This window comes from Stigmatopora nigra, chromosome 6, assembly GCF_051989575.1.
Source record: "Stigmatopora nigra isolate UIUO_SnigA chromosome 6, RoL_Snig_1.1, whole genome shotgun sequence".
Lineage (NCBI taxonomy): Eukaryota > Metazoa > Chordata > Actinopteri > Syngnathiformes > Syngnathidae > Stigmatopora > Stigmatopora nigra.
The window spans coordinates 9,591,444-9,618,428 of NC_135513.1; the positions used below are offsets into that span (position 1 = coordinate 9,591,444).

Below are 26,985 nucleotides of genomic sequence, written 5' to 3' on the forward strand. Positions count from 1 at the left end.
TCACTTTAATCTGAAGCAAACTTTTAGCAATACAAAAAAAAACTAGCAACATTACTGTACATTGGAAATTTCAAATAAATTGTGAAGTAAATAAATACCATGTGCTTTTGTTTTTCCAAACCAGCAAATATACAAATGAACACTTTTTAATTGATAGTTCTGAAGTGGGAATATGAAGAATTAGTTCATACTGTGCTATTCTGTGACCGAGGGGTGGGCTTTGGAAGGAGCATGTATATTTTATCAGTTATTTGCACGTGTGTGTGTGTTTGTGCATGTCTCTGAAAATGTATGCTCATACAAAATTTGACCAATGTTTTCCTCACTTTATTCTACAAGGATGTTTCCATACTTTCTTGTGGAAATTCTTCTGGGTGAGAATAATTTCATGTGCATTGCAGTTACAAATGGAAACATTTAAACTGTTCTTTTTCTTCTTAGGATCAATCTACTGCAGCAGAGAAGGTCGTAAGTGAACGTTTCATGACAAAAGTCATTCTGTTTATTTAATTTTAGTAAATTGGGTGATAATAATTTCAAGGGTTTGATCCAAGGTCTCCCTGGGCTTGTGTGGGTTTTCTCCGGGTACTTAGGTTGTCAGGTTAGGCTGGGTGAATTGCCCCTAGGTATGAGTGTGAGCGTGAATTTTTTTGTCCGTCTCCTTGTGCGCTGCAATTGCCTGGGGTACCCCCAGCTGGTGACCGCATTTAGCTGGGATAGGCTCCATCACCCCCCTGTGACCCTTGTGAGGAGAAGATGTTCAGAAAATGAATGAATGTTACTCTGTGCCATGCGATTGACTGGCAACCAATTTAGGATGTCCTGCACCTACCTGCTGTAGTTGGCTGGGCTAGGCTCCAGCACCTCTCACAATACGTATGAGGATAAGTGCTGTGGAAAATGAATGAATATTACTTTTGTCAAACGATTGAAATGTTTAATCACTTGCAGTGCCTAGTTACCCGACTAATTATTTTTTTCATTTTTAAATTACTGTATATTTTTTTACAATTGTCAATATTCCTCAGGATTATTTTGTTTCTTTATCTCACTTACTTTAACACTAGATGGAGATACTTAGCCCCCTTAGACTCCCCTCTCCGCCGTGTCAAATCAGGAGGCGGTATTTGCATGTCACACAGAAAGACTCGCGAGTCTCCACAAGACTGAGAAGGGCGAGTTAGTAGTTGGCAGGTCAAAGGAGAAACACATGGAGGCAACTGGTACTTCGATCGCGTACGGGATTGCGCTCGTAGGGGAAGGCTTTGACTTTAGGAAGTTTGTCCGAAAACCGCAAACCATTGTGCGGCTACTAAGCTGGGTAAGTGCTGCTTGGATGTGGAAGATTGTAGGTAAACTTTGGAGATTGACGAACAGAAACAGACGGCGTGCTTTTGAAACAGGTGTTGTGCTGCAACTCTCACTTTAGTCACTTTAGCGTGGACACAAACGCAAAACGTGTTTTTGCAGGAGTCGTGTTACATGCAGCTGTCAACTGACAACATCTTCAAAGTCGCCTGCTTTTAAATCCAACTTTAAAAAGCAACAAGTCATTATAAACAGATAAAACCTTGCTTAATTTCAATGCTTGGTTGTTTATCACAATATACTGTCAATCTATTGAGGTACTGATACTAGACTGGGTGAAGTAGAACTACTAAAAGTAAAACTATCTAAATTGCATTTATACCTCAATAAATTCAAATAAACTCATATTCTGGAAGATATTCTTCTATTTAACTATTTCTTCCCAGAATAAAAAAAAGTACAACTGAAAGTACAATTATGCTTCTACCATTTTTTCGTAAATTGAAAATTTCGTCAGTAGAGGTGAACTTTGTGTCCTTGAGTTACGACCTAAATACGTTCCGGGACTGATCTTGTACCTCAAATCAATGTTTCCCATAGAAATTAACTAAATACAAATTAATTAGTTCCCGCCCTATGAAAAAAACACACCAAAAAACAGGATATTACAATGGAAAACATTTTTATTGGTTGTCATTCACAACCTACTAACAGATTAACAAATAACTAGTGTTTATGATATTAATACTAGGGAGAGAGGGAGCGAGGGAGAAAATTGCCGGTTGCGCTCATAACATAACAAACTTTTAATTGAACTTAAATGAACTTAGATTCCTACACTCACAAAGTTTTGATCTTACGTTACACATAAATTAAACCTTCTTGTGCAATAACCAAGGCAAAGAAGTTAATGTATTACACCGTGGCTTTCAAGGCGACCTGCCTGCTTCCCCATGCGTATTAGTCAGTCAACCATACACTACTCATGTTTTTAGATCATTTCGTGCTTAATATTGATTGTCATTACAGTGTTCCCTCACTACTTCGCGCTTCAGCTATCGCGGACTAAGAGCTTCGCAGATTTTTTTCAGGAAAAAAATATAAAAAAATGTAAAGATATTAAGTTAAAATTATAAATTACATCATCTTACAAGAGGTGGAAACAAAATATTCAATAAGAATTAGTAATTGTATCAAACAAAGGTCAAAGAAATGGTCAATAAATGGTGACAGTTCAGGAATCGCATTGATGACGTCATGGCTGTTTACAGGCTCTTCTTCACCGCTTATTATAGAACTTCTCGAAATGAACCACAGGATTGAAAAGTAAATAATTCACGCTGTCGGACGGATGTGAGGAAGCACCTTGTACGATTCATGTTGAAACTATTCAGAGCGCTTTCATTTCGACTCCAACGATCCTCAGCTTGATCTCTGTAGTGAATTTCTCAGACTCGTGTGACAAAGTTAAAAACTGCTCTCTGATGAGTGAGGACAGAATGTGCTTGAACTTTTGTGTCTATTTGTGTGCATGGGCATACAATCCGGGCGATTGTGTGCTCCTTGTAAACAGAAGCTTTATTTCAGGTAAGATGATCCCGCTGCCTTCCAAATCCAAAAAGCATTCCAGTTAACTACAAAAACTGCAACTAGGAGTTTGCAAACCATGCTATTGGTGGACTTGTTTTTTCAAAAAAACGTGTCGTTCTTCCTTTAATAAGTCTCAATTTCGCTCAATATTATGGAATAGTCATCATTTGAGACCTGCCTGTTTTAACATAATCCCAGCCAGCAGCATTTTCTTTGTCTGTATCTTTTGTGTCCTTCTTCCCCCCCAAGAGTCCAAAAGCCCCTCTATTTCCTCTTCACGGACCTCATTATGAGTGTTATTAGGGAACTGCTGGTTTCTCTGTAGTCACAAGGTTTGCACCAACACTGAGAGCTAGGTCACATGATTTGCTTGTTGGAGAGTGTGGATGGCTGCAGGAACTATACTGGAGTTAATGGTTGTTTTGTTTAGCTGTTCTTTTTAACCCTATCCCTGTATATCAGTGTTTCCCAACCTTTTTGAGCTGCGGGACACTTTTTGCATTAAAAAAATCTCATGGAACAGCTATGTGAAAATCTTCTTATATTATATTACCTATATTAACATTATAAAGTCGTTTTCATCCATTTGTTTATAAACAGGAATGAATTATTACTTGAGTTGGCAAATATGAGAATTTAAAGTAATCTGGGAAGAATTACAAACAAGCACCCTAATGTATATTATAGACTGTTTTGTCTAATTTGGTTGTTAAAAAACAAAAAAAGAAATTTGTGTGTGTGTGCCCAATTTATTGGCTAACTTGCCTTCTTTCCTTTTGTCATTATAGCTATTTTCCATCGTGGTTTTTGCCTGCATCACCACAGAAGGATATATCAACCCCGTCTTCAGTGCTGAGCCAAAATGCATCTTCAACCAAAATGACTCGGCATGTCACTATGCTGTTGGAATTGGCGTGATTGCCTTCCTTGCCTGTCTAGGCTTTTTACTTATTGACGTTTACATACCTTTTATGGGCAATGCACAGCAAAGGAAATATGTTGTGATGGCAGACCTCGGATTCTCTGGTGAGAATTCCACTTTTATACTGGCTTTAATTCATATGCCACTCTTTTGGGCCTGTAGTTCACCTTATTAAACCACTTAGAGTATTTCATTCATTGAACACCACTTATGATGCTAGACATCACAATCATTTTGACTGGCAGGGTTGGCAGTAATTACCATTGGTGAGAACCCTAAATTGGTAGTATGAGGTAGCTAGGTAGTAGAAGTGTGAGCCTGAATGTATGCCCTTTGATTGGTTGGCCACCGATTCAGGGTATCCGTCACCTGGTGCTTATAGTTAGCAGGGATAGGCTCCAGCACCCCACACAACGCTTAATAGGATAAGCAATTGGGAAATTTAATATTAATGAAAAATATATCTGGTGGATGCCAGATCTTTATACGGGTTATTTGTTTTTATCTTACCAAAACTAGTCTCTTGGCCAAAAAAGGCTTAATTCTATAAAATATACAGACTTAAATTGTAACCGTCATATTTTGACTGACCGAAAATTACAGTATCGGGATATCCCAGGTGATATATATCATGTATTTTTGCTGATTTTCCTAGTGGCAATAACTCCTGTCTCATACAGAGCGCTTTAGTTTTGCACAATGCGAAACAAGCCACTTATTGTTATCCTTGCATCACATAACCTATTGTTGTAATCAGCAGCAGATGATGCTGAGTGAGCTCGGTGAGGGCGAGGATGACATCACAGATTCTCTTGAAATTCATTGGCATGATGCTGTTTGTCAGACATTCCTTATGGAAACAAAGAACTGATGCTGCAAAAATTGTGCTCATTAGAGAATTGCATTATAGAACACATCCTCCACTGTTACTCTACTCTTAGTTCATTTGGATATTTATTGTTACTTTTTTGGATGGCCTTACAGACCAGTAAAATCATTCTAGAATGTTTTCTTCCCCCCATATCATGACTGTGTATGTTTATTTTTTATAGGAGCGTGGACCTTTCTGTGGTTTGTGTGCTTCTGCTTGTTGGCTAGTCAGTGGAGCCGAACACATGATGTCAGTGCAATCCCTCAGGATGCTGCACGTGCAACAGTGGCCTTTTCATTCTTCTCCATCGCTACTTGGGTGAGCAAAGCCGCCAAAAGCACTCAACAATTAATCTTGTATCACAGATGTGTCAAACACGCGGCCCGTGGGCCGGAAGTACCCCCTGATGTGTCCAATCCGGCCCACGGGGTTGTTTTGCCTGACGGGCACTTTGTAGCTTACTCGTGATGTATGTACAATGAAAAAAAAATGCATTTAAAAGGGCACCGCAAAACCAAAAGTTTGTAAGTTATGTGATCAAATGCGCCCTCAAATTTCTATCCGCAATCACATTCTTGATTTCGTCTCCTGCCGCCTACAGTGGCAGCCAATGTGTTAATAAAGAGCCTTATCGTGACCTAAAAAGTAGTTACCCAAAAACGGCCCACAATCAGTAGGAAGCGACAAACATACAACAAGCATCCCGGAAAAAAAATCAAACAAAATCAATAGGAAATAATCTAAAATGTACCAGAAAAAAAAAAAAGAAAATTTGTAACCACCACAACATTGCATTTTCTAATACAGTGTACGATGCTCAGGTGTGCCGCGGTTAAATTACAAGGAGTCATGCATTGTAATATTCCAAGAGAGAGATCTCAATATTAACAGATTAAAATGCAATTTATGTATGTTATTACGCAGGGAATCCTGACCTACTTTGCCTGGAGTCGTTTCCGGAGCGGCCCTGATGACGTCGGAGTCCCAACCTACACCGAGCAGCCTGCAGACCTACACGAGCCATACCCGCCGACCTACGCCCCCGCCCCTTATACACCTACGCCATACACTCCCACCACCTATCCCGCTCTAGCCGACTTAAGCCAGCAACCTGCTTTCACCCCAAACCTGCAGCCGACACCCGGCTATCAGCCACCCAATTATTGACACTGGAAAGCTCTGTTATGGCCACAGCAGGGCTGCTGCTTCTTTGCTAGCAGCGGATCCAGCAAGTCAGCGCCGCGTCTCCGTTGGCGATGAGGCTTATCGTGGTTATCGCACTTCTCCAATTGTTTAACTGGAGAAGTGGAGGAACTGCATGCAAGTTAATAGGATGGTGACACTGCGGATTTCCGCAAAAGGGTCGATGGTCTCTGGTCTATGATCAGATCTTGACATCAGACTGAGAGCTGACATTGTTAGTGATCTTTGGATCCGCTGACAAGTATGGTATGACACAACATTTACCTCAAGCAGGCTGTTTGGCAAATGCAACGTTAGGATGATTGTGACACTGTCAATTACAGTTGATGAGATCAGTGCCATTAGTTTCTTTTTAATTTAATTTTTTTTAGGTTGACCTTCCCTTTTATTTGATCAATTCCACAACTAATTTTCATCATAAATTTGTCACCATTACCTGTAAATAACTAACACTTAAAGGAATGGATAACACCTCTGTTGTGTGCATATCAGTGGAAAGAATCCTATTTAATAAATTAAAAAAAAATCTGATATGCATTTATGTGAAAAAATGATGAATAAATGTTGTATCCTGTTTTCCCTCTTATTTTTTGTTTTTCCCCCTGGGATCCATGGGCCATCACACAGTCTGCTGGTTTGTTTACAACAGGTTCCTGCAGAGCTGCCAACCTCTGTCGACTTTATTTCAAGAGTTTAAGAATTTTTGGGGGATTATAGGGAGTTTGCCCATAGTCTCCGGAGTATTTGACAGCTCTGTATCTGCCTAGCCATCCCACCATGCTGATAGAAACGCATGTCTTACACTGACACAAATCTTCATTGACAGAAATGTTGATCTTTCACATTTATTCTCCACATTCTTACAATATTGGAAAACATTAAGAATATTGGTGTCATGTTTATCTTGCCACAGAAATAAACCTAAAACAAAAATATATTTCTCTCCATTTTCAAACATTTTTGAGAAGTTGTTAAAGAGCGCAATGCAGCTCCAGAACCTTAAGTTACCAACTCCCAGCAAGTGATGACATTTCTATCAATGCACAATTACCCAGCAGCACAAAAACAATATTGCTGCATTACAACGCCTTAACCTTAGCCGGTCTACTTGGCAAAAGACATTTAGCCTACTTACGTCTGACCGAGGGCCAACTCGCCGAGGGGGCATCTGGCCGAACGACTAGCCAGCCGAAGTACGGCTAATTCTACGTTCCGCCAGATGCCCCCTTGGCCAGATGTCAGTCGGCTATATGTCTTTCGGCTATATGTCTTTCGGCAAGTCGACCGTGTGCCCCCATTAACAGAACCTAGAAATGTTTCCCAAACATCTTGCGGTGTCAAATATAATTCATTTTATCAACGTCCATGACCAACTGTTTTGACACGTTCAGATGTGAATAGAAGAGATACCCAGTCCATTGGTTTTCCCATTAGGTGAATGTTGGTGAGTTTCATTCCCGAGGGGAGTACGATTTTCTTTGCCCTGCTTCCGATGTCCGTAACAATTTCGACAGACTGCTTGGTACTTGTCAGCTCCGCCGATCACTTCCACCTATGGATCACAGAAAAAGCCATGCTTAAAAGAAGATAACCCCCACTAACTTATATTTTCATTTGTGTATGCTCACCTCCTTTTCCGTTCCAATTCTCTTTGTGTATGCTGCATCTTGATAACACTGCATGCATACGGCGTGAAGCTTTACCACGCTTTCCGCCAAAGGAACAAGGTTCAAAATGTTTCCAAATGGCTGAAGAAGAATGGGATAAATTCAGTTATTCTGACTGGTCACATTCTGAATTTTTTCAACCACTTGACAGTTATACCAGTCAAAACACATTCCTACACCATCATCGCTAGACAATGTGTATTTGTCAGGTAAGAAAAGATTCACCATTCTCTGAAAGGTTCCATCCAAAGCCGCAACAATAACAGTTTTGCCCAAATTGGCCATTTCCTCACAAAACTCCACTGTGTCCGGGAACTGCAGTGACACAAAGAGTCAAGAGTTTGAGTGGGCTTTCCTGAATGTCCACGTGAAAGAAAATAGTTAAAAGAATCCACTCACAAATTGCCCTTCATCGATTCCAATGACACGAGCTCGTAGTGCCAGCAACTGCACATCTTTAAGCGAGTTTGCAGATACAGCTTCCATTGTGTTTCTAGGGGACGGACAAGGAAATAAGTTATTTTTCCACCAATGAAACAACCAAAAGCATGCCAACATTATGCAATTGTTGAGTTCAATTTACAATTTCGTATTTTCTGGACTATAAATTGCACTTTTTTTAATAGTTTGGCTGGGCCAGTGACTTGTACTCAAGTGTGACTTACATACAGGGATACCTCTACTTAGAAAATATTTTGATTATAGAAATTGTTTCATAACTTTGATTTTTTTTAAAATAGAGCACTCTTTTAAATATTCACTAAATCGTTCCATGGTGCTAAAAAAACGATTTACGTTACTAAACCCTTTAAAAATGATGCAAATGCCCCAATTTTGTTTGAAATATGAGAAACAAAAATCAGATAAAATGATTCATTAATGTAATAAAATGATTATGAAGCATGCAAAACCATTTTCTTTTCGTGCATGAGTCTAAGGAGCAAGCTAAAGTTGGGCAACTGACAAAGCACATGAGCATTAAAACAATTCAAGACATTTTGTACTATAAAAAAAGTGGTGGAGTGACTTTCAAGTATTCATAGTACGCTACTTACTTATCATGTGTAGCCATTTTCAAGTCTGAGTAGCGTGTATCCTTGGCATATTTGATCACCAAACAGGTGTACTGGGCAGCCAGAAAACGACGCACCCGTCGAATCAATTCAGTGCTGTAGGGAAAACAATAAATCGTAAGGTGAGCTCCTCAAAAAGAATATTGTATTGTATGGGGTAGGACTACAACAGTGGTCAATTAAACCTCCCTCACTAAAACATACTTAACATCTACATGCTATTACATCAAACAAAAATGATTCTATACTTATGTTGTTGAGTATTTATTATTTATTATTACTTATGTTAGAGCTGAGCAATATGACAGAAATTGTTATCATGAAGAAGAAGAAAAAATTCAGTCTATACATAACTATCACTATAACCACCACATCTTTTTGTTTCAAATTTGAAACTTCAAACTTCTGTGAATAAGTAAATTAATTACTTTTAAAATGTATTTTTGTAGTTCTGTTGCGCAATAAAGACAAGAGAACTCCATTGATTATTTCGTTAGTTGTTTGTTGTTATTGTGCATACATAAATTGGCGGAACATTTTAGTATAGTTAGTCCTTTTTTTTGTTGCCTGCCATAAATAATTGGAAACACATGCACGTTACTTACATGCATAAGATTTATGTATACACGCGCACGCACACACATTAACACACAAATACATACAAACACATACATATAATATATGTATATTACCTTTTGCCGGAAAACATCGGTCCAAATATAACCTGTAAAAATCAATAGGTGTAGACCATTAGAGAGTGGCATCGTTCCCAAATATAATAGAACGTTAAGTGATGGAAATGTGGTAAAAGATTTAAATGACAAATTTCGGTTAGAATGAAAAAAAAGCACATTTGCAGACAAAACAAACCTGGATTTGCCCCTGAGCTTTACGTGGGGAATTTGGATAAACTTTTGGAAAATCCATACAGTCCATTTCTTCCTAGTCCAAAACAAAGAAGCAAATTGAAGAGAAAAACTAAAACAAAAATTGCAAAGTTTGCAAATTCAGCTAAATGAATTGACGATTAGTAGCAGCTTTGAAAGTCGTTTCAACGAGCGCGCGTTTTGGAGTTTATGCGATCAGCGTCTACAAACACGGAAATAATTCCACCAATTGACAGCAGGTCTGGTCAGTCATGTGACAATTCTCAACCAATTATAAAGGGTTGTTTTGTAGTGCAAGAATGGACAGGGCAATTTAAAATGCTAAAAGCGGGAGAGAGAAACGAATTGAAAGTTGATCAAATTGGGATGCTTTTGTCAAAATTATGTGGTTTGAGTAGTTTTAACAAATAATTCTAAGTCTACACTTTGAATTAGAGTAACGTTGCTTATTCACAATTGCGTCTTCGCTATAATTATACATATAAATTTATTCGCACTCCCTGACAGTTGGTGGCGGTAACGTGCAATTCTATTGTTTTCTTGGGATAATTTTGATCGAAAGAAGTATACAGTATCGACAATAGAACAATATCTATCTGTATAATTGACGAGGAGGAAATGTTGAGCTGACTAACCAGGACTTTTAAAATAATCTTTATTAATTAAAAAGTATATAAACGAATTGGGACCATCTTATTTGTGTCTCACACCCTTCACGAATGGATAGGGGGCCACAAACATTGGCTGAGTACACCACAGGAACTAATTTGGTGCTACACTCCCAGGAAAGTAAACAATCCTGATGGGTCTAAAGTTCAAAATAGTCCACACAACTGCTGTTTCCCGTTGATTTATTCCTATCAAGAGACTTTCGACAAAAATGCTTCAAGAAATGACATCCTGGACTGCAATGACGAAAGATGTGAGTCTGTATAGTATATACGCTTTGTTATTGTCAACTAGATTTCAAGTTAGCTTAAATAAATGCAATACCTAGGGGTGTTACAATACATTACCAGCAGGAGGCGCTGTTGCGCACAGCGTTACTCCATATAATATCGGACGCCGAGTGCTGTTTTATGGCGTTAGCTAGTCTTTTTCGGCTCGGTTAACCATCACTACCTGTTTAACCAGGAGCTCGAAAGGCAATATTCACCCAGGCGGTGGTCGCACAGGATGGCGGCAGACGATGTGATCAAAAGCCACGTCAAGACTTTAAAGGAAGGTCGGTAGGTCACTTATCAATTATAGGCATTTTTTAAACTGAAACCTAATTGGGTATACAGATGGGCAGTAAAACAATGTCGTTATCATTCATTTGTAATTAATCAGATTTTTTAATCTACAATCCGGAAATGTTTTCTGATGAACTGAATGCTTTTTTTTAAACATGAGTAATATGTGGACATGATACAATAATAATGGGTTTATACCAGCCTTATTAAAGGGGCATTGATTGATTGTGAATGATTATTTACCTTCAACGTGCACAAGGGACTAAATTTGGAATTTTGAAAAACTATACATGTGTTGATTAACATTAATATGAATATTAGCATGTGCTGTCCCTTATTAAATTAATCAAACTCAATAAAAACACTTAAAAAAAACACACAATTCTTTGGCTGGCATGACTTGAAGTCTGAAAAATGCAGTAATTTAGAAATAATCAGCCAAACAAATGTTCTAAATATTATACACGGGTGAATCATGCACCCTTTTGCACATGAATGAAAACGCATTTGATTTGTAGACTGGTTAAATTTGATTGATATTGGCAAAGGATCCTCCTCCGACTTTTTTCTTGACATGCAGGAACAGAGCGGGCTCGCAATCTTGCTCAAACGTTACTCAACGTTCCCTACGGAGAAGGTGAAGGTGAAAAATTAGACGCCTACATCCCTACCACCAAGTCCCTCGGTGAGGAGCTGTCATAACTCGTCAATGTCGTGTTCAAGTGTTAATAATGCTCTCCTATTTTCCAGACGTACCTCTCGTTATTTACCTTCATGGTGGATACTGGCAGTTTCTCAGGTATGTGCTTTGCTTCTACCACAAGGATAGCAAATGTTATGATTTATCTTGTCGGTGACATTTGACATGCTCCTGTAGTAAGGAGGAGTCCGGATTTATGGCAGTCCCACTGGCCGAGAAAGGTGTAGTAGTAGTGGCGGTTGACTACGACATCGCGCCCAAAGGTAGAGTCTATTTCTGATTTATTTACACCAGTGTTTGTCAGCCATTTTTGAGCTGTCGCACATTGTTTGCGTTGCAAAAATCTCAAGGCATACATCAGCTGTAAATCTTCAAATTTAAAACAGTGTTGCTCGCCTATATTAACATTATATAGCCATTTTCATGATAGCTTTATAAACAGGAATCAAATAAATGTCCAAAAAGTACCGCATTTTCCCGCATATTAGCCGTCTCCATAAAAATTGTCTTAAAAGTGTTGAATTATTCCATATCTTGCGTTTTGTAATATCACAATTTTAATCTAGTAACATTACAATATTAGCTTATTGTTTGTCATATTTTAATTGTTATTTCATAATATTACAATTTTTCTCCAAATATTACAATGTATTCACGTGTAATTACCCGCAGAAGAACACCTGATCACCGTTCACACATAGCGAAACATTAATTTTACACTACATTATTCAAGTGAGACATTTTGGATGTGTGTCATGGCAGTATGAATTCAAAAAGAAAAGCATCGAAATATATGTTTTGATATGGTATAAATCCAGCATATCGGGGAAGCAGGGTTGTACGTGATAATGTCTTTTCTCTCAGGTAACATGGACTTGATGGTCTCTCAGGTGCGGAGAAGTGTTGTGTCTGTCGTGCAACAGTATTCACATATCAGGTAGTCCTCAAGATCCTCACAAATACGACATGACACGTCTCGGTCACATGGCACTCTTCTTTTTAGCGGCTTGTATATCTGTGGCCACTCTGCCGGTGCTCACCTTGCTGCTATGGTTCTTTCCACTGATTGGTCGCAGTACAGCACCGTACCTCAAATCAAAGGTGAAGCGCTTCTTAAATTATTGCGTCTGGAAAAAAGGAAATTAAGAAAAAAAACACACAAATTTGATCTTATTCGTTTTATTATTCCTTAGGTGCCTTTCTTGTCAGTGGTATCTATGACCTGTTGCCCATCCTGTCTACATACGTCAATGACCCGTTGAAGATGACCGAGTAAGTATTGTAGTACAGTAATACCTTGACATACGAACAATTTGAGATAGGAGTAAAATTTCGGACAAATATTTATCTTGGGATATGAGCATACAGCGGACGCGAGAGGCTACTCATAAGAACATCATGGGCACTGTCTGGTCGCAACTCTCTTGTGTAATGTCTCTACGAGCACTGGGCGGAGCGTTGCATTTTTTTCAGTGTTTTTTTTTCTTCCCTTAGTCAGTGCAGAATGTGCGTGATTCAGTTTGTGATTCTTTGCATTTTTGCACTTGTATTTTCTGGTGGCAGGGAGGTGGCAATAAGAAACAGCCCAAGCAAGTTGATTCCACAGCTCAAACTCTCTTCTTCAGGCTGCCATATTGTTGTAGCTGTCGCTGAGAATGACTCTCCTGAGTTTCGCAAGCAGTCAGAAGATTACTACAAGGTCAGTTTCTCATAATTCAGTCTTGTAGATGTGTTGGTTTGCCATTTTGCAGGTGGAAAGACAATCATTTGGCCTTTCAAAATTCTTCTATTGCTCTTCATGAAACATCGTGTACTGCTATAGTTCAACCATGTTTTTAGAACAACATATCCAATTTAAAACTGGATGTATGGTTATCCATTCTGTATTTAAGAAGAAAATGATGACTATCAGGTAGGTGTTGAGAATGAAATATGTTTCTATACTTCTGACTATATCATTTTGTCTCTTAAAGACTCTGAAGTCAACTGGACTTAATGTGACTATGGAAGATGTGTTGAATACTGACCACTTCAATATCATTGAGCAGCTGGTTGATGGCAATTATCACCTTACAAAGGTACTTTAGTAAACCATTACAAGTTGTGTTACTAAGAGTACTGCAATGATGATTTAGAATAATAAGCCAATTTATCTCTAATAACTTGAAACAAAGCTTAAGATTCCCTACCCTGTACAGATGACTAAAGTGTAAATGTAGCGTTTAAACTAGTCATAGGTAGTCTATCTTGTAGTATATCCAGTAAAGATTTAGAAAACATAATTTTGGAGGCCTTTTGAAGATAATGCTCTTAATGTCTATTGTCTCTATTGCAGCTCCTGATGAAGATGATGGGGAAGAGCTGAGATGGAAGTGTCATTGATCAATATGGGGACAAGTTGTGGGAGGATAGTAACATCAAGCACTTTTTAATGGGTTAAAAATGAAATGTTTAATTTTTAACGTCATCTGAATGGGCCTAAAATGGGTGCATATTTGACATAGTTTGACACATGCTGATTGAATTACTACAAATCAGGTTATCGCTACTTTAATGTTGCATTCTTTTGACATTAAACTCAGACATCATTTGATTAAGATATTAACACTGAGAATGTAACATATTAATTTACGTATTGATGGGGAAAGATGGAGCCATTTCAACTGGGAGAAGTTTGTATCAATTGATCGTTCACTGCTGACAAATAAATGATAAGTCAACATTAATAAGTGGTCATATAAGTAGGTACAAAAGTGACTGCTCTTAATGCAGCAGGCATTTACAAACTCGAGTGTGTTGCATTCACGTTCTACTCTGAAAAGGAGGAAAAATAAGACTTCTGCTTGAGGCTGGATGAGGCAGACGTGCTCTTTTTCAGGTGTTATTCCATATAATGTTGAGTCATACTGTATCTGTGTTTCATATTTCCTCACTGGTATTGAATGTTGCTCCAAGAAAGGTCTATAATAGCGACAGGCAGGTAAACTTTAACTGTACTTTTCATGTCAGTATATTTGTACTTTTCTCTGATGTTATCAAAGTATGTGTTCAAAGAGGGATTTGTCGATTTGTCTGAACTTATGTGTTCAAAGAGGGATTTGTCGATTTGTCTGAACTTATTGTCATTAGAAGCACTCACCGCCTACATTTAAGTTATCGATGGTCAAGACGAGTTACAGAAGGGCGTGAAATGAAGTCAAACGCCTTCCGGCAGCTGTAGCAGCGAGCTCATTATATTATACACTTTGACGCTGAACTACGTGAAGACGAACATCTACGCTAGGTACGCCAATTAAGTTAAGATTTTTTAAAATAGAATTTAGGACTAAAGGTCAGAAAGTTTCACTGAAACTGCTGGCAGTTTAGCAGTAAAATGGCGAAAGTTTAGAAGTTGACGGTGAACTCGTCAATGCTTTTCTGTTTTTTGAATCTTTTTGGGGGAAACACGTTAGCCGAAAATAGAGATAATTTATAAGTTAGTTTTTGTGAGCTAGTCTTTATATTCGTGACTTAATATTATATTATTCTTACGGGTGTTGTTTTTTGGACAACGTAAAATCCGTTTCGCTTTGACTGAATCAACACAATTAAGTTCATAAATGTGATTTTAATCTGGGAACCGTAGACGTTCATATTTGACTATTTGCTTATGTAATTGTTATTTGTCTTTGGGTGGCTTTGAGTATCCTCACTAAATACTTTCGGCTGAAACGCTGTAAACGTATTTGCTTCAGTGGTTTCCTTGTTATTAAAGGTATCACACATTTATACGATTTCTACATTACAGAAAACATCTTGAATAAAATGTTCGTCCATACGTAAAAAAATAACCCTATTACGACAGTGATGAAATACTGTTAGCAGGAAACCGGATGTATGAATCACAATTCCAACGACTTCAAATTAAAAGTAAAATAGTCATCTCAACTGGCAGCGAATTAACAAATTCCAATTAATTGAACGTCTACTACGGATACATTTATATTAACAGTTATGGTCAATGGCTCTGGAAGAATTAAAATATTTTATATATTTTCAGCAGGCCAGCCCGCTGGATGAGTGGTTAGTGGGAGACGTGGGTTGAAATCCAGGTCGGATCACCTGTATGGAGTGTTCAAATTTTCTGGTTTCTTCTTAATTTCAAAAGACATGCATAGTAGGCTGATTGGGCAGTCTAAATTGCCCCTAGGTATGAGTCTGAGTGTGAATTGTTGTTTGTCTCTTTGTGCCATGTGATTGGCTGGGCACCAATTCAGAGTGTCCCCCGTCTCTGGCCTGAAGTCAGCCTGGATAGACTCCAGCACCCCTAGTGAGGATAAAGCATTTCAGGAAATGAGCTGTGATGAGACATTTTGAGCAGATACTCAAAATCAAACCTATAGAAATTCTATATATGTCTTGAATAGTACTGAAAGTTGAATGTGAACATAACATAAAGTTTTAGATTGCCAGAGATTTGGAGGGACGCAAGCAACATATTTTGATGCAGTAATCTAACCCGGAGGGGCGAAAATAGGGGAGAGTCGGTGGTGCGAAACCATAGCAAATATGGGTCATGGTCAATGGTAACAAGGGCATTCTTTGTTGGGAAAAACTGAAGAATCGTTGTGTGTGTGTGTGTGTGTGTGTGTATGTGTATCTGGCAAAAAGACCAGGGCACAAGTACAGAGGATCACTTGTCCTCTAGATTGGAATTCTGAATGCAAAGGAAACAATGAGTACGTATTACATATCAGGGTCAAGGTGTTCACATTCTCGAACTGTTTTAGAAGAATAAATAAATAAACTGCTGTAATAATGCAATGCAGTTTTTTCCATTTACCATTTGTTGTATCATCTGCTCTATTCCTTTCAGTTTAGGCACAATCTATTCTTGGCTGATTTTACATACTGACCCTTTTTCTCTTTTTAAGCCGGGCAAAAATCAAAGTCGGAGTACCGCAATGAGGATAAAGAAAAAGCTTCTATGAGTATTTTTGCACTGGGAGTCCGGGGAATCCCCTTGGGCCTTTCATCTATGACGCCAACCGCTACCTGGGACCCCCGCTTTAAGCCCAAATGGCGGGCAATCGCCGTGGTCACCCTGCTAGCTTTAGTCCTCTCGTTGTACCTTTACCACACTGGAGGGGACGGAGACAATCCGTCTCTTGGTTCCTACAGCAACAATTTACAAATGTATCATCACGGCGACGACCGCACATTTAAGGAGACTCACAGACTAAGTATGGAGAGTTCCTCCAGGTTGCGGGAATGGGAAAAACCTTACAATGGCACGTATCCCCTAAGTCCACCCGTGAAGACCAGCTTTGGCATCAAGTACCGCATGGCAGTCATCGCCGACTTGGATACGGCGTCACGCGGCCCTGACGGCCACACCTGGTTCAGCTATATGAAAAGGGGTCACCTGACCGTTTCGGAGCGTGGCGAAAGACTGCGTGTGGAATGGGACCGGGAGACCATCACGCTGGAGAGTCACCTCGCGGAGAAAGGCCGAGGTTTGTGAGACGGTTTACCATGAGTCCATGTTGCGGCAGTGAATTTTATACTATGCGGTCTATTTTCCAGGTATGGAGCTGTCAGAGTTAGTGGCATTCAATGGACATTTGTACAGCGTGGATGACCGCACAGGCGTGGTGTACAGGATCGAGGGGAGGCAAGCGGTCCCCTGGGTCATCTTGCCCGACGGCAATGGATTTGTTTCCAAAGGTCAGACTTGGAATCAATTTGGTTCAGTCCCAAATTCAGCCCCAGTTGAATGTTGATGTGTGCATTTGCAGGCTTTAAGGCAGAGTGGCTCGCAGTGAAAGATGAGCGTCTATACGTCGGAGGTCTTGGCAAGGAATGGACCACCACCACCGGAGAGGTCGTCAACGAGCATCCACAGTGGGTTAAAGTGGTGGGATACACTGGCGATGTCCAGCATAAGAACTGGGTGCCTTACTACAACGCTCTCCGACGTGCTGCGGGGATCAAGCCACCAGGTTGAGACACTTTTTACCTTTTGCGGCTCATTCTGAAATTGGAGGACATGTTGGCTCTTAAATTCTTGAAAATTAAGACTACACTTTTTGCCTATCTGCTACATATTCCGCAATCATTTTAACCTAGCACACCAGATTGATTATTCCAAGGGGTGCCATCAGGCCGAATATTAAATGTACTCAATTGTGACCCATATTCAGTTTTAAGGCATTCAACACTGTCATTATTATGGTTGTTACCACAGGCTATCTCATCCACGAATCTGCGGCATGGAGCGAGCGCCTTCAACGTTGGTTCTTCCTACCTCGCCGCGCCAGTCACCAGCGCTACGACGAGGGCGCCGACGAGCGCCGCGCTACCAACCTGCTGCTGTCCTGTCGACACGATTTTAGCGATGTAACCACGCAGCGCGTCGGTCCTCTGAATCCCACCCATGGCTTTTCGTCTTTTAAGTTTGTTCCCGGCACGGACGATCAGATCATTTTGGCGCTAAAATCGGAGGAAGACGCGGGCCAGGTCGCCTCATACGTCATTGCGTTCACGCTCGGCGGCCAGGTGCTGCTGCCCGAAACTAAAATCGGAGATGTCAAGTACGAAGGACTGGAGTTTATTTGAAAATAATAGCACTGCTATTTTTTATTCTCTCAGATTTGACCCCCTTCATAGTTAACAATGAAGGATAACAAAAAAAAAATCTAAGTTAATTCATGCACACTGGTACTCTTGATTATGGTTGAAACTAGCACAAACAAAAATAGAAATCTTTCCTCCTGCATGTAAGCTGCTGGTCAGACTCTCAGGAGAACAAAGTCAAAATTTGTATTTGATATGAACATATTACTGAATGTTGAAAAACTACTTTTAATAAGTGGTCTCTTTGTCTTTACAGGTAACTTTAATATTTATATTTTAAATATTTTATGCAGGACCTAATGATTTCATAAAGCCAACTCGAGCAAGAGCTGTTTTATTTAGAGATAAGCCTATTTAATATATTTTTGTATCTAAGCAAAACTAAATAAAACTATGCTTAGTTTGTTTGGATTACTGTTTCCTTTGTGATTTGAAATTTTTTTGTTGGATATTTTAAATGTAATGAACTTCCATGTTAAATTCACTTTTCTAAAATGTTGATTGACTGAATAATTGCATTAATTATGTGACTTATGGATTTGATTTAAACATGAATACACAATTATATTGGGAAACAATTGATTTTGAGGTTTTTCTACCATTGCATTGTACAAACTGGAAAGGGCTCATTTAAATACATAGGACACATTTAGCACTTTTTTTAGCCATAGTAAAAACAACACATTTTAAAATGGCAGTTTGTACGTTGCCAAAAGGCCTACAAGAGCGCCAAAATTAAAAAATGCCTGAGTTTGTGCATGTTTGATTAACCTAAATCAAACAAAAATTATCATTAACTTTAGCCATTTTTATACGCACCTCTAAAGACTGCAATAATGTACTGCACATTTTCATAAAGCTTATGCAAATTCCTAAAAGAAACCACTTATGTTTCAACACAAAATTACATTTATAGCATGGTTCCCATGGCAATCACATCAGGACGTAGATCAGCCATTTTGAGAGGTCGAAAGGAGCTACTTTTGGTGTAGAAGTCGAGCATCCTGCGATCAGTGTGTCTCAATTCACAAAACACGCCTCTGGAACCTGAAAATGAAAGAAAATGTTTCCATCTTGCGGCCGCTTGACCATTTAAAAGGTGTCCATTTACCACTGCTCCTGATGCTTGCCAACAGCTGCCCCAACATCCGCTCGGCGGGGGAAGGGTCAATGACCCTCGGTAGCAGTTGCCCAGTGACTAATGATGGGAATTGCTCAAATAGGGAGTCACTTGTGTCTCTCTGGAGGTGAAAGATAAAGCAGCCATGCTTGTAATGGATCTCTTTTCCAGTATTTTTATCCATTCTAAATAATCACCTGAATTGAGGCGGCAGCTTCTTTGGCATCTGTAAGTGCGAGCATGTAGCCACATACACCAAAATCATCCTCCAGAACTAAAGCACACTGTGGGCTTGGCGCCAGTTCACCTGTTGCCAGACTGAAAAAGACCCGTTCAAATCAATCATCTTTCACCTACCGACCTTTCCACCTAACCTCGATTCAGTCATCTTTTTTTTTTGGTTGCAAATGCGGCTTATAAGAGAGACAATACGGTAACTTCTTACATGTCTTAGCTACTTACATGTCGCTAATAAGCGAGGGGGGCTTTGTGGTGGAGATTTTAATTTGTCTCTCTCTTTGCATTTGAACGAAAATTCTCTGCACGTCCAGCTAGAAGAGACAACAATGCAACGGAAGATTAAGCAAATGGAAAAAGTTCAACTGGCAATTAGCAATGTCATATTTAAATTACCCTTTATGCAAATGAAAACTGGCTAGTTTGGCAGATTTAGAAGTTTATGAGAAAAATGTACATAATGTACACTAAGATACATTTCATTGTATGACTACCCGCAAGCTTAAAAGAATTAAGGAACAATGGACAATATGAAATAATATTTTTCTGCCAGACCAGCCAGCGCTTTTTAATAATGAATTAATTATTCTGAGACTTTGTTAACCAAGAAATTTTACAAAGACCTTTTTCACAGCAATTAATTACAGCATGTTGAGGTATTACTGTATGTGTTTTTTTTTATTGTGCTATTTTATTCATGCAATTTTAATCTTGTTGTATTTGTACAATAACAATGAAGATTATTCTATTCTATACACCTCACCTTATCCTCCATGCAATAAGGCCTTATGCAGTACACCAATGTCTTGGGCTGGTATTTGAACAGGTCTCTGTTTCCGTGGCCAGGCAGCATTCTCTGCAAGTGAAACATGAATAATGCTATTGGACAGAAACAAAACAAAAAAATGAGCAATTAGGTTAATCCACCTGAAACTCTCCTGAGAGGCCTCCTCTGAATCCCCATGGTTCTGGATCAGCACTCATTAGCTGAGCTGATGGGTTGCCAAAACCTCCTAAAGGTCAGTCGACATTCATGTTAAGACCGAAACAGGAAATACTATAAAAAAGGTTTTTCACCTAGTGATTTCACGTAAGCTTGAGCCAGATTGACGCCACTCTTGATGTCACAGATGTAGTTGTACAGGTCATACAAAATCTTCCGATTGGGCGCGTTGGACAGGCGGTTGAACATGCGCACCACAGCTGCGCACATGTCGTCAAACTGCCGCGCTCTGGAACACCATTCGGAAGTCTAGAAGCATGACAAAGGCTCATTTACACTCCATTTGAGTGGAATTGTCCATTTATTCTAAGCTGGGGTGGGCAAACTGATCTTCCAGGGCCACTGTGGGTGCAGGTTTTTGTTCCAAGCGATCAAGCACAGTCTAATCCACCAATGAGGTTTCTCTGTGAACAAGAATGTATTGATTGCCTTTGTAGGACACCACATTGGTGAAAAAGTGTGTTGGAACGAAAACCTGCACCCACTGCAGCACTTTGTGGAATAGTTTGCCCACCGATTTTATTTCAGAATACATTTTTATCCAGACTTCCACCTCTTCAACCTGCTGCCCACTGGCAGGACCATAACAGCCAAGACAAACAGACTCAAGAACAGTTTCTTCCCAACAACCTTGACCATACTCAACTCGAGTTGTTCACCTTGCAGAACCTAATCAAGACTTATCTTGTACTACACAAAAACTCCATGGGCTGCTAACCACTCATTTATGTTGACCACTTGCGTTGCTGACAAGTTATTTATTTATTATTATTATTATTATCTATTGATTATTGTTGTTGTTATTTGTGCACTTCATGGTGAACCCTTCAATCTTATTCTACTTGTATAATGACAATAAAAACATTCAAGATCCTTAGATTAGAATTAATAATGGAATATTTGTGGAGGATTTACACAAAGAATGGGCAAAGAAAATGAATCAGACCTGCTCAGCTTGACTGTGATTTATGAGCCAGTTCAGCTCGTGCAACATCGTCTTGGCAGTAGCACCGTGTTCATAAGGTAGGTAGAAGAGTTCGCACAACAACATCAGGTCATCTAAGGTTAGCGGCTCGGCTGTGTAAAGTGAGTTCTCTCCCGGGCCCGGTTCATATGAGTGTTCTCCGAGGTCTGTCTGCATGGGCTCCTCATCTGAAGATTCTTTCTTTAAGCAAGCTAAAAAACAATGTGATGGAAATAACAGATATCAGTATAATGTTGCATTGATTGTTTCTGTTTCTTTTTAAAAAAATTAAGAATACATAACGTTTCTTGGTTTGCTGGATCCGTAAGTAATCATTGGCAGCGTTCAAATAGATTTGACGTTTACCACCGTCATTGGCGGCCAGTATGATAAAGATGTAGTCATTCCAACAAAACTTGAAATACAGCTACAAAAATACAATTGAAACAATATATCCATGCTTTCCTTAACTATGGTTTTATGTAAACTTCCCAATATTTCAAAGACAATTTGAAATCCCATACGAAATATTGAAGTAATCATATTTTTTGCCAGAATGTTTGTTAAAAAATACCCTTCCTTAGTAATCATGCATCATTTACATAAAGTAACTTCAACCATGATTTTTTGAAAATCTAGCGCCACCAATAGGCCCTTTGGGGTAATGCATTGCCCAACTGCAAACAGAAATTTGTTGGAATACTTCCCCGAAAAACCACCAATTTAGGACGTATTTTTGTATACTACATGTATTTACAAAAGCACGCCAATGCACAACTATAGAATGCATGTTTTGAGTCAAAGGTTTTTTAAATGAGTGCTATTAATAATAATCATATGGAGAGTTAATATTACCTGTAGGCTGATCTGTGCTTAAAAATTCTTCTAACCAGTCGGCAAGGGCCAGTGTCAGAGCTTTTTGGGGGCTGTAGCAAGGGTCCTGCTCTTCGTCGCCTGATGTCAAACAAGAGCGAGAATAACAACACTGAAAACATTATATTCGACTTCCTTATGGTTAAAGTAAAGAGCTTACCCATTTCCACATCCCTGGATGCTGGATCAGCAGGAGCTTTACACCATGTAGCCAAAGTATGGATTGCCACAAAATTAGGATAAAATTCACAGTTGGGATTAGTAAGCACGCCTCTTAATTTGGGGATGAGCTCAGTTGGGCGATCCTGTGAAAATGAACATGAATTGACTTATTTATTTATGTCAAAAATGTCTTTTCCTGTGTCTGCATTTTCAGTCTTGCTACTGTGACAGTGAAATTTCCTGAATACGGGATGAATAAAGTTATCCAATCTAATCTAAACACACACAAGTGGGAGTTTTACTTTCTAGTTTCACTGTTTTAACAAAATACACCACCAGACATTGTGCAAGTCAAGGGCGTTTAAGTGTATTTATTTTTAAATTTAAAAGACTAATGAATTTATTAACTGATCTACATGACAACATCCAATCAATCAATATCATCTTTCCAAGTTGAAATGTATTTGATGTGTTTAACTGTCAATGGCAGTGAATTGGTTAACTGCTAAAAGTGACATAATCCAGATATTTTCCAAAATATACATTTATATAATGGATGTATATTTCCACTACTCAAACAAGCTTGGTAGGACAAAAGGAAAATGTCTTAAAATAGTTAAAAAAAAAAGCAGCCATCATAGAACATTGGATTATAATTTTTGCATTTAAATTAATTTGTGTAGAAAAAATGACTGTTATTCTATGCTGTCTGCTTGGTTTCAATGGGTCGGGTTTTGATCACTGAGCTAATTAAGGGACACTGTTTGAGTGACTGGCTCCATCTAATGTTGAATCTGAGAACTGCAACAAAATGCAGGCTGAACTCAAGTTGCTTCTGAGAGCCATATCAAATTATATTTTCATAATTTGGTGCGGTTCCCAAAAACTGTTTGGCCCATAAGTCATATTTTTGAAAGCCCCGGTGTAGGTAAATGGAGCACATTATTTTCATTTTTTTTTGGAAATATTATGTTCTGTGAATCAATATTTACCTTATAGGGTCCCATGAAAATTCTTTGTGGGTCATAGTCATTGGCATGGATATTGTCCCATATTACTGGCGCCCTCTTGAGGATGGAGGACACCTCCTCTATGGACGCTACTGAAATTTTCTGGGAGACCACTTTTGGACCTATAATCACAATTTGTTAAAATAAGTAACGGAGACAACAGAGGAGTTTAATTTAGACTAATCAGAAAAATATACAGCACTTCAGAAAATAAATTGTTTACCTGTCCACAGCACGTCTATGCCCGGTAGCAGCTCGTCTCCAACAGTCTGAAGGTAAGATGATCGAGACACATTTGGGGTGCAGAATGCAGCACAATAATCTGGATTTTGATACAAGTTAACATGTTAAGATACAAATCAAGGATTTAGAACTGTTTTTGACTGTCTAAGCGAAAATGGCAGGTTCACAAGTCACCATTTGTGAGACATGTATAGTCAGTCGCACCTCTACTTACAAAATGAATTGATTCCAAGCCTTTTTTTTTCATAAATTGAAAATTTCCTAAGTAGGTGTACTTCATATGTAAATTCTCTCATTCGTTCCACAGTCCTCAGACCACTACCAACTAAAATATGAAGAAAATATGTGGCATGTTGCATTTGTAGGGTTTTTAATCACTTAATAAGGGGAATTCAAAATTAAATAAATGATAAAAAAATGCACTTACTTTTTGGGGAATTTTGTAACTTGCATCTTTATCATATCTCGAGTCACTCATTTGCATATAAAAACATTGTAACCTGAAACTTTTGTACCTAGAGGCATTCATAAGTAGAGGTATGACTGTATTTCTATTCTTTATGCCATTATATCACCAAAACACTCAGCAAGGAGGGCTAATACCAGAGTCTCAAAAAACATGGATATATTTAACCTGTGGGACAGAAGAGGAAGGTCTCCGTTTCTCCTAAATGCATGTAGACCTCATTGGTGACGGCCACCTGCGCATGGGCGAAGGAGCTGAAGGCTTGCTTGTCGGCAGCACACATCTCCGTCTCTATGTCGTCAAACAGTAACGAGAAGGAGCTGCAGCCCATGCCTCGAACCTGTAGGAAAAAAACAGGACATTTGATGCAGATCAACCTGTAAAACATGCCTTGTATTTAGATGTGCATGTGATGTTTGAATGTGTAGAGCAGGGCTGCTCAAACGTTTTTGCTCTACTTTTCGAGGAGCCAATTTTGCACAATCTGCTCTTTCTTTCTTTCTTTCTTTCTTTCTTTCTTTCTTTCTTTCTGTTAACCCATAATAAAGTCATAAAAGAACCAAAACTCATGAATGTGTTTTGTGCCAAAAAAGTATCTGTTCCAATCATTCAATCAGAGAAAAATCAAAGTTGTAGAAATAACAGGAAACTCAAGAGAAAGGTTTCGCTGGTGTCTTTTTCAGATGCATTCTTTGCTTTCAAGTCCATGTAGATTCCTGCTGGCTTTTTCGCAGATTATCAACTCTGTCATGCAAATTTTACCGTCACGCAATCTACCAATAGTACTTTAGTGATCGACTGATAGCTCGCAATCGAAGCATTGAGCACCCCTGATGTGGAGTATACAGGTGAGTTGATATTGCGTAAACTGTTTCAAAGTTCAACTTTTCTTCATTGTTGAACAGATAGCCATGCCTGAATGCTAATAACCCTACTTTTGGTCACCTGCTGATAAGACTGGCCATATAAAAAAAAGCAATTAACATTTTTCGATCTACCTAACCTGATCCAGTTTCCTCTTAAGGGCAGCCACTTCTTTGCTGTTAGAAAAAGTGATGTCTAAGCCAGGAGAGATTGCATAAATGAAGTCAATGTTGTGCTTCTTTGCTGCTGATATCAGTGCTGTAAGTTCCTCTGCACACAGAAAGAATATAATATGTCTGAGATGTACATTCTTTAAATTCATTATTAGCTTGAATTGACTTTTTATTTGTGTGCTCAAAGTTGTATCATTGTGCAAAGAATTGATATTGTATTGCCATGATACAAGTGATTTATACCTCTTCTAAGTATATTGACATCTAGCATATACATGGACTCTCCTTTAGCATTTTTCAAATGATATTGTCTTGTGTTGATACCCATCAGCACAACTCAACAAAGGTGTGGTTTAATAGGGTCAAAGATGAAATTTTCAGTGTCTCTGAGGAGATCACCTTTACTGAGGACATTATAATCTTATCTCTCGTCATCTCCAAGTTACTTGTGGGCCATTTATGAGCTGACTAATTGTGAAAATGACCAGGACTCACCAGCCTCCTCAGAGCAGTAAAGATCACGCCAGTACATGCGATGTTTGTAGTCATCTTTAGGGGCGTAAAGGTATGTGTTCAAGCCCCACTTCTGTTCCCTAACAAAGTAGGTGAAAAAAAATATGTTTGACACATTGCATTAAAAGGTTTTCCCCCAATGATTAGAATGAATTATTTGTTCCACAGAAATTGTAGCACAAATTGCCAACAGTCAATTCATTTTGCAACATCTTTTGTGCACTTCACTACTGATTTATGTTGTTGACTATTTATCATCTTGACTGCTTATTTATTGATTATTCATTTATTAGCGAATGCTATTATTTATTGATTATTTAGTTATCAGTTACCGTAATTATTGATTGATGATGTATTTGTCTGTTTGTTATTGTTGCGACTGTGCACTTCATAGTGAGGCTTTAAATCTCATTATACTAATATAATGACAATAAAATCATTCAATTCAATTAATCTACCTTTTAAACAGCTCGGTTCTCTGCTCCATGGTCCAGGGTCGACCATAAAACCCTGCACAACGGGAAAATGGTCCATTTAAGTGCCACTCCAAATAAATAAAACAGACATGTCAATCAAATTATTCCATCGGCGAGGTAAATATGCATTTGTTTGTTTACATTCAGGGATGAGCTTGATTCCCCCCTGCAGGGATGCGTACTCTCGCTCACCTTCCACCACGCCACCGATGAAGGTCTTGGTCCCACTTTTCTGGCGGACTTCGCTCGAACTCGCCATCGCTGGACTCGAATTATGTGGACTGTGGACGTGATCCAGGTGGCACGCGCTCCCGACTGTCCGTCAAGACATGAAGTAAACCCACTTCCACTTTCGAGATCCTCTTAAATCTGCGCGCGCAACCTCACGCCTTCGAGACGCGGCGTTTGAAAAGATACTGATCTGAACTCTAAAGTTTGCAGTTCATAAAGAAATATGACAGGTTAAAGTTCACCACAACATAATGTTGGGCCACGGTCGGCGCATGGCAATACACAACGTCACCTGCTGCCGGATGAACGTCTTAAAGAGACAGGGTACCAAGTTCGTTAAAGGGACAGTGCTCCAATTATAAATTGATTACAGAAATTGAACACTTTCATGGACAATGGTCCATGCAGGAGATTGCTATTTAAAAGTTGACACTTAAGACCGTTTATAGCGCAAGGTACTATTTTAGTTATTAAAAACATAAATGTTTGCAATTTGTTTAAATAAATCTTACCAAGAGGCATTCATAAGTAGAGGTATGACTGTATATACAGAATTGGACCGAGTACTAAATATTTCTT

The 26,985-nt window shown here is 38.9% G+C and overlaps 5 protein-coding genes across 8 annotated transcripts; 3 read left to right on the plus strand and 2 right to left on the minus strand.

The window, feature by feature from the left end:
* Positions 1-1,113: 1,113 nt before the first annotated feature.
* Positions 1,114-6,470, plus strand: syngr2b (synaptogyrin 2b). Its single transcript, XM_077718372.1, has 4 exons — positions 1,114-1,321; positions 3,687-3,924; positions 4,873-5,009; positions 5,616-6,470. Exons 1-4 carry the CDS (start codon positions 1,211-1,213, stop codon positions 5,856-5,858), a joined length of 729 nt encoding a protein of 242 aa, XP_077574498.1. The 5' UTR covers positions 1,114-1,210; the 3' UTR covers positions 5,859-6,470.
* A 674-nt stretch (positions 6,471-7,144) lies between these two features.
* On the minus strand, positions 7,145-9,784 carry tk1 (thymidine kinase 1, soluble). Its single transcript, XM_077718373.1, has 7 exons — positions 9,505-9,784; positions 9,327-9,358; positions 8,617-8,730; positions 7,961-8,054; positions 7,787-7,876; positions 7,523-7,642; positions 7,145-7,446 (listed from the first exon to the last, which is right to left on the minus strand). The coding sequence occupies exons 1-7, from the start codon at positions 9,568-9,570 to the stop codon at positions 7,282-7,284; spliced, it is 681 nt and encodes a 226-aa protein (XP_077574499.1). The 5' UTR covers positions 9,571-9,784; the 3' UTR covers positions 7,145-7,281.
* A 60-nt stretch (positions 9,785-9,844) lies between these two features.
* On the plus strand, positions 9,845-14,134 carry afmid (arylformamidase). Its single transcript, XM_077718371.1, has 11 exons — positions 9,845-10,443; positions 10,656-10,746; positions 11,337-11,441; positions 11,507-11,555; positions 11,634-11,719; positions 12,321-12,393; positions 12,460-12,557; positions 12,650-12,728; positions 13,020-13,155; positions 13,430-13,534; positions 13,792-14,134. Exons 1-11 carry the CDS (start codon positions 10,402-10,404, stop codon positions 13,819-13,821), a joined length of 894 nt encoding a protein of 297 aa, XP_077574497.1. The 5' UTR covers positions 9,845-10,401; the 3' UTR covers positions 13,822-14,134.
* Positions 14,135-14,166: 32 nt separating this feature from the next.
* On the plus strand, positions 14,167-18,482 carry cant1b (calcium activated nucleotidase 1b). Of its 3 annotated transcripts, none has more exons than XM_077718368.1 (5): positions 14,167-14,334; positions 16,370-16,951; positions 17,022-17,162; positions 17,234-17,437; positions 17,683-18,482. In XM_077718368.1, the coding sequence occupies exons 1-5, from the start codon at positions 14,310-14,312 to the stop codon at positions 18,051-18,053; spliced, it is 1,323 nt and encodes a 440-aa protein (XP_077574494.1). In that variant the 5' UTR covers positions 14,167-14,309; the 3' UTR covers positions 18,054-18,482. The 3 variants fall into 3 exon arrangements, with proteins under 3 accessions (XP_077574494.1, XP_077574496.1, XP_077574495.1); XM_077718370.1 differs by having other exon boundaries at positions 14,298-14,436; XM_077718369.1 differs by lacking the exon at positions 14,167-14,334 and adding an exon at positions 14,565-14,739.
* Positions 18,030-26,702, minus strand: ogal (O-GlcNAcase like). 2 transcript variants are annotated; one of them, XM_077718366.1, is made up of 17 exons: positions 26,368-26,702; positions 26,158-26,209; positions 25,682-25,779; positions 25,153-25,283; positions 24,318-24,489; positions 23,664-23,762; positions 23,423-23,562; positions 22,429-22,573; positions 22,251-22,349; positions 21,378-21,607; positions 20,506-20,680; positions 20,356-20,441; positions 20,192-20,284; positions 19,654-19,742; positions 19,389-19,509; positions 19,183-19,312; positions 18,030-19,118 (listed from the first exon to the last, which is right to left on the minus strand). In XM_077718366.1, the coding sequence occupies exons 1-17, from the start codon at positions 26,432-26,434 to the stop codon at positions 18,982-18,984; spliced, it is 2,064 nt and encodes a 687-aa protein (XP_077574492.1). In that variant the 5' UTR covers positions 26,435-26,702; the 3' UTR covers positions 18,030-18,981. The 2 variants fall into 2 exon arrangements, with proteins under 2 accessions (XP_077574492.1, XP_077574493.1); XM_077718367.1 differs by lacking the exon at positions 25,153-25,283.
* Positions 26,703-26,985: the final 283 nt, after the last annotated feature.

Coding starts and splice junctions, on each gene's coding strand:
- syngr2b (XM_077718372.1), top strand. CDS start 1,211: ATGGAGGCAACTGGTACTTCGATCGCGTACGGGATTGCGCTCGTAGGG. Junction 1,322..3,686: donor TTGTGCGGCTACTAAGCTGG/GTAAGTGCTGCT, acceptor TTGTCATTATAG/CTATTTTCCATCGTGGTTTT. Junction 5,010..5,615: donor TCTTCTCCATCGCTACTTGG/GTGAGCAAAGCC, acceptor GTTATTACGCAG/GGAATCCTGACCTACTTTGC.
- tk1 (XM_077718373.1), bottom strand. CDS start 9,570: ATGGACTGTATGGATTTTCCAAAAGTTTATCCAAATTCCCCACGTAAA. Junction 9,359..9,504: donor AAGCTCAGGGGCAAATCCAG/GTTTGTTTTGTC, acceptor TGATTTTTACAG/GTTATATTTGGACCGATGTT. Junction 7,877..7,960: donor GAATCGATGAAGGGCAATTT/GTGAGTGGATTC, acceptor GTGTCACTGCAG/TTCCCGGACACAGTGGAGTT.
- afmid (XM_077718371.1), top strand. CDS start 10,402: ATGCTTCAAGAAATGACATCCTGGACTGCAATGACGAAAGAT. Junction 10,444..10,655: donor GGACTGCAATGACGAAAGAT/GTGAGTCTGTAT, acceptor CTGTTTAACCAG/GAGCTCGAAAGGCAATATTC. Junction 11,720..12,320: donor CTACGACATCGCGCCCAAAG/GTAGAGTCTATT, acceptor CTTTTCTCTCAG/GTAACATGGACTTGATGGTC.
- cant1b (XM_077718368.1), top strand. CDS start 14,310: ATGAGGCAGACGTGCTCTTTTTCAG. Junction 16,952..17,021: donor CCTCGCGGAGAAAGGCCGAG/GTTTGTGAGACG, acceptor TCTATTTTCCAG/GTATGGAGCTGTCAGAGTTA. Junction 17,438..17,682: donor TGCGGGGATCAAGCCACCAG/GTTGAGACACTT, acceptor TTGTTACCACAG/GCTATCTCATCCACGAATCT.
- ogal (XM_077718366.1), bottom strand. CDS start 26,434: ATGGCGAGTTCGAGCGAAGTCCGCCAGAAAAGTGGGACCAAGACCTTC. Junction 25,284..25,681: donor TTACTGCTCTGAGGAGGCTG/GTGAGTCCTGGT, acceptor TTCTGTGTGCAG/AGGAACTTACAGCACTGATA. Junction 22,574..23,422: donor TTTTCATGGGACCCTATAAG/GTAAATATTGAT, acceptor TCATTTTCACAG/GATCGCCCAACTGAGCTCAT.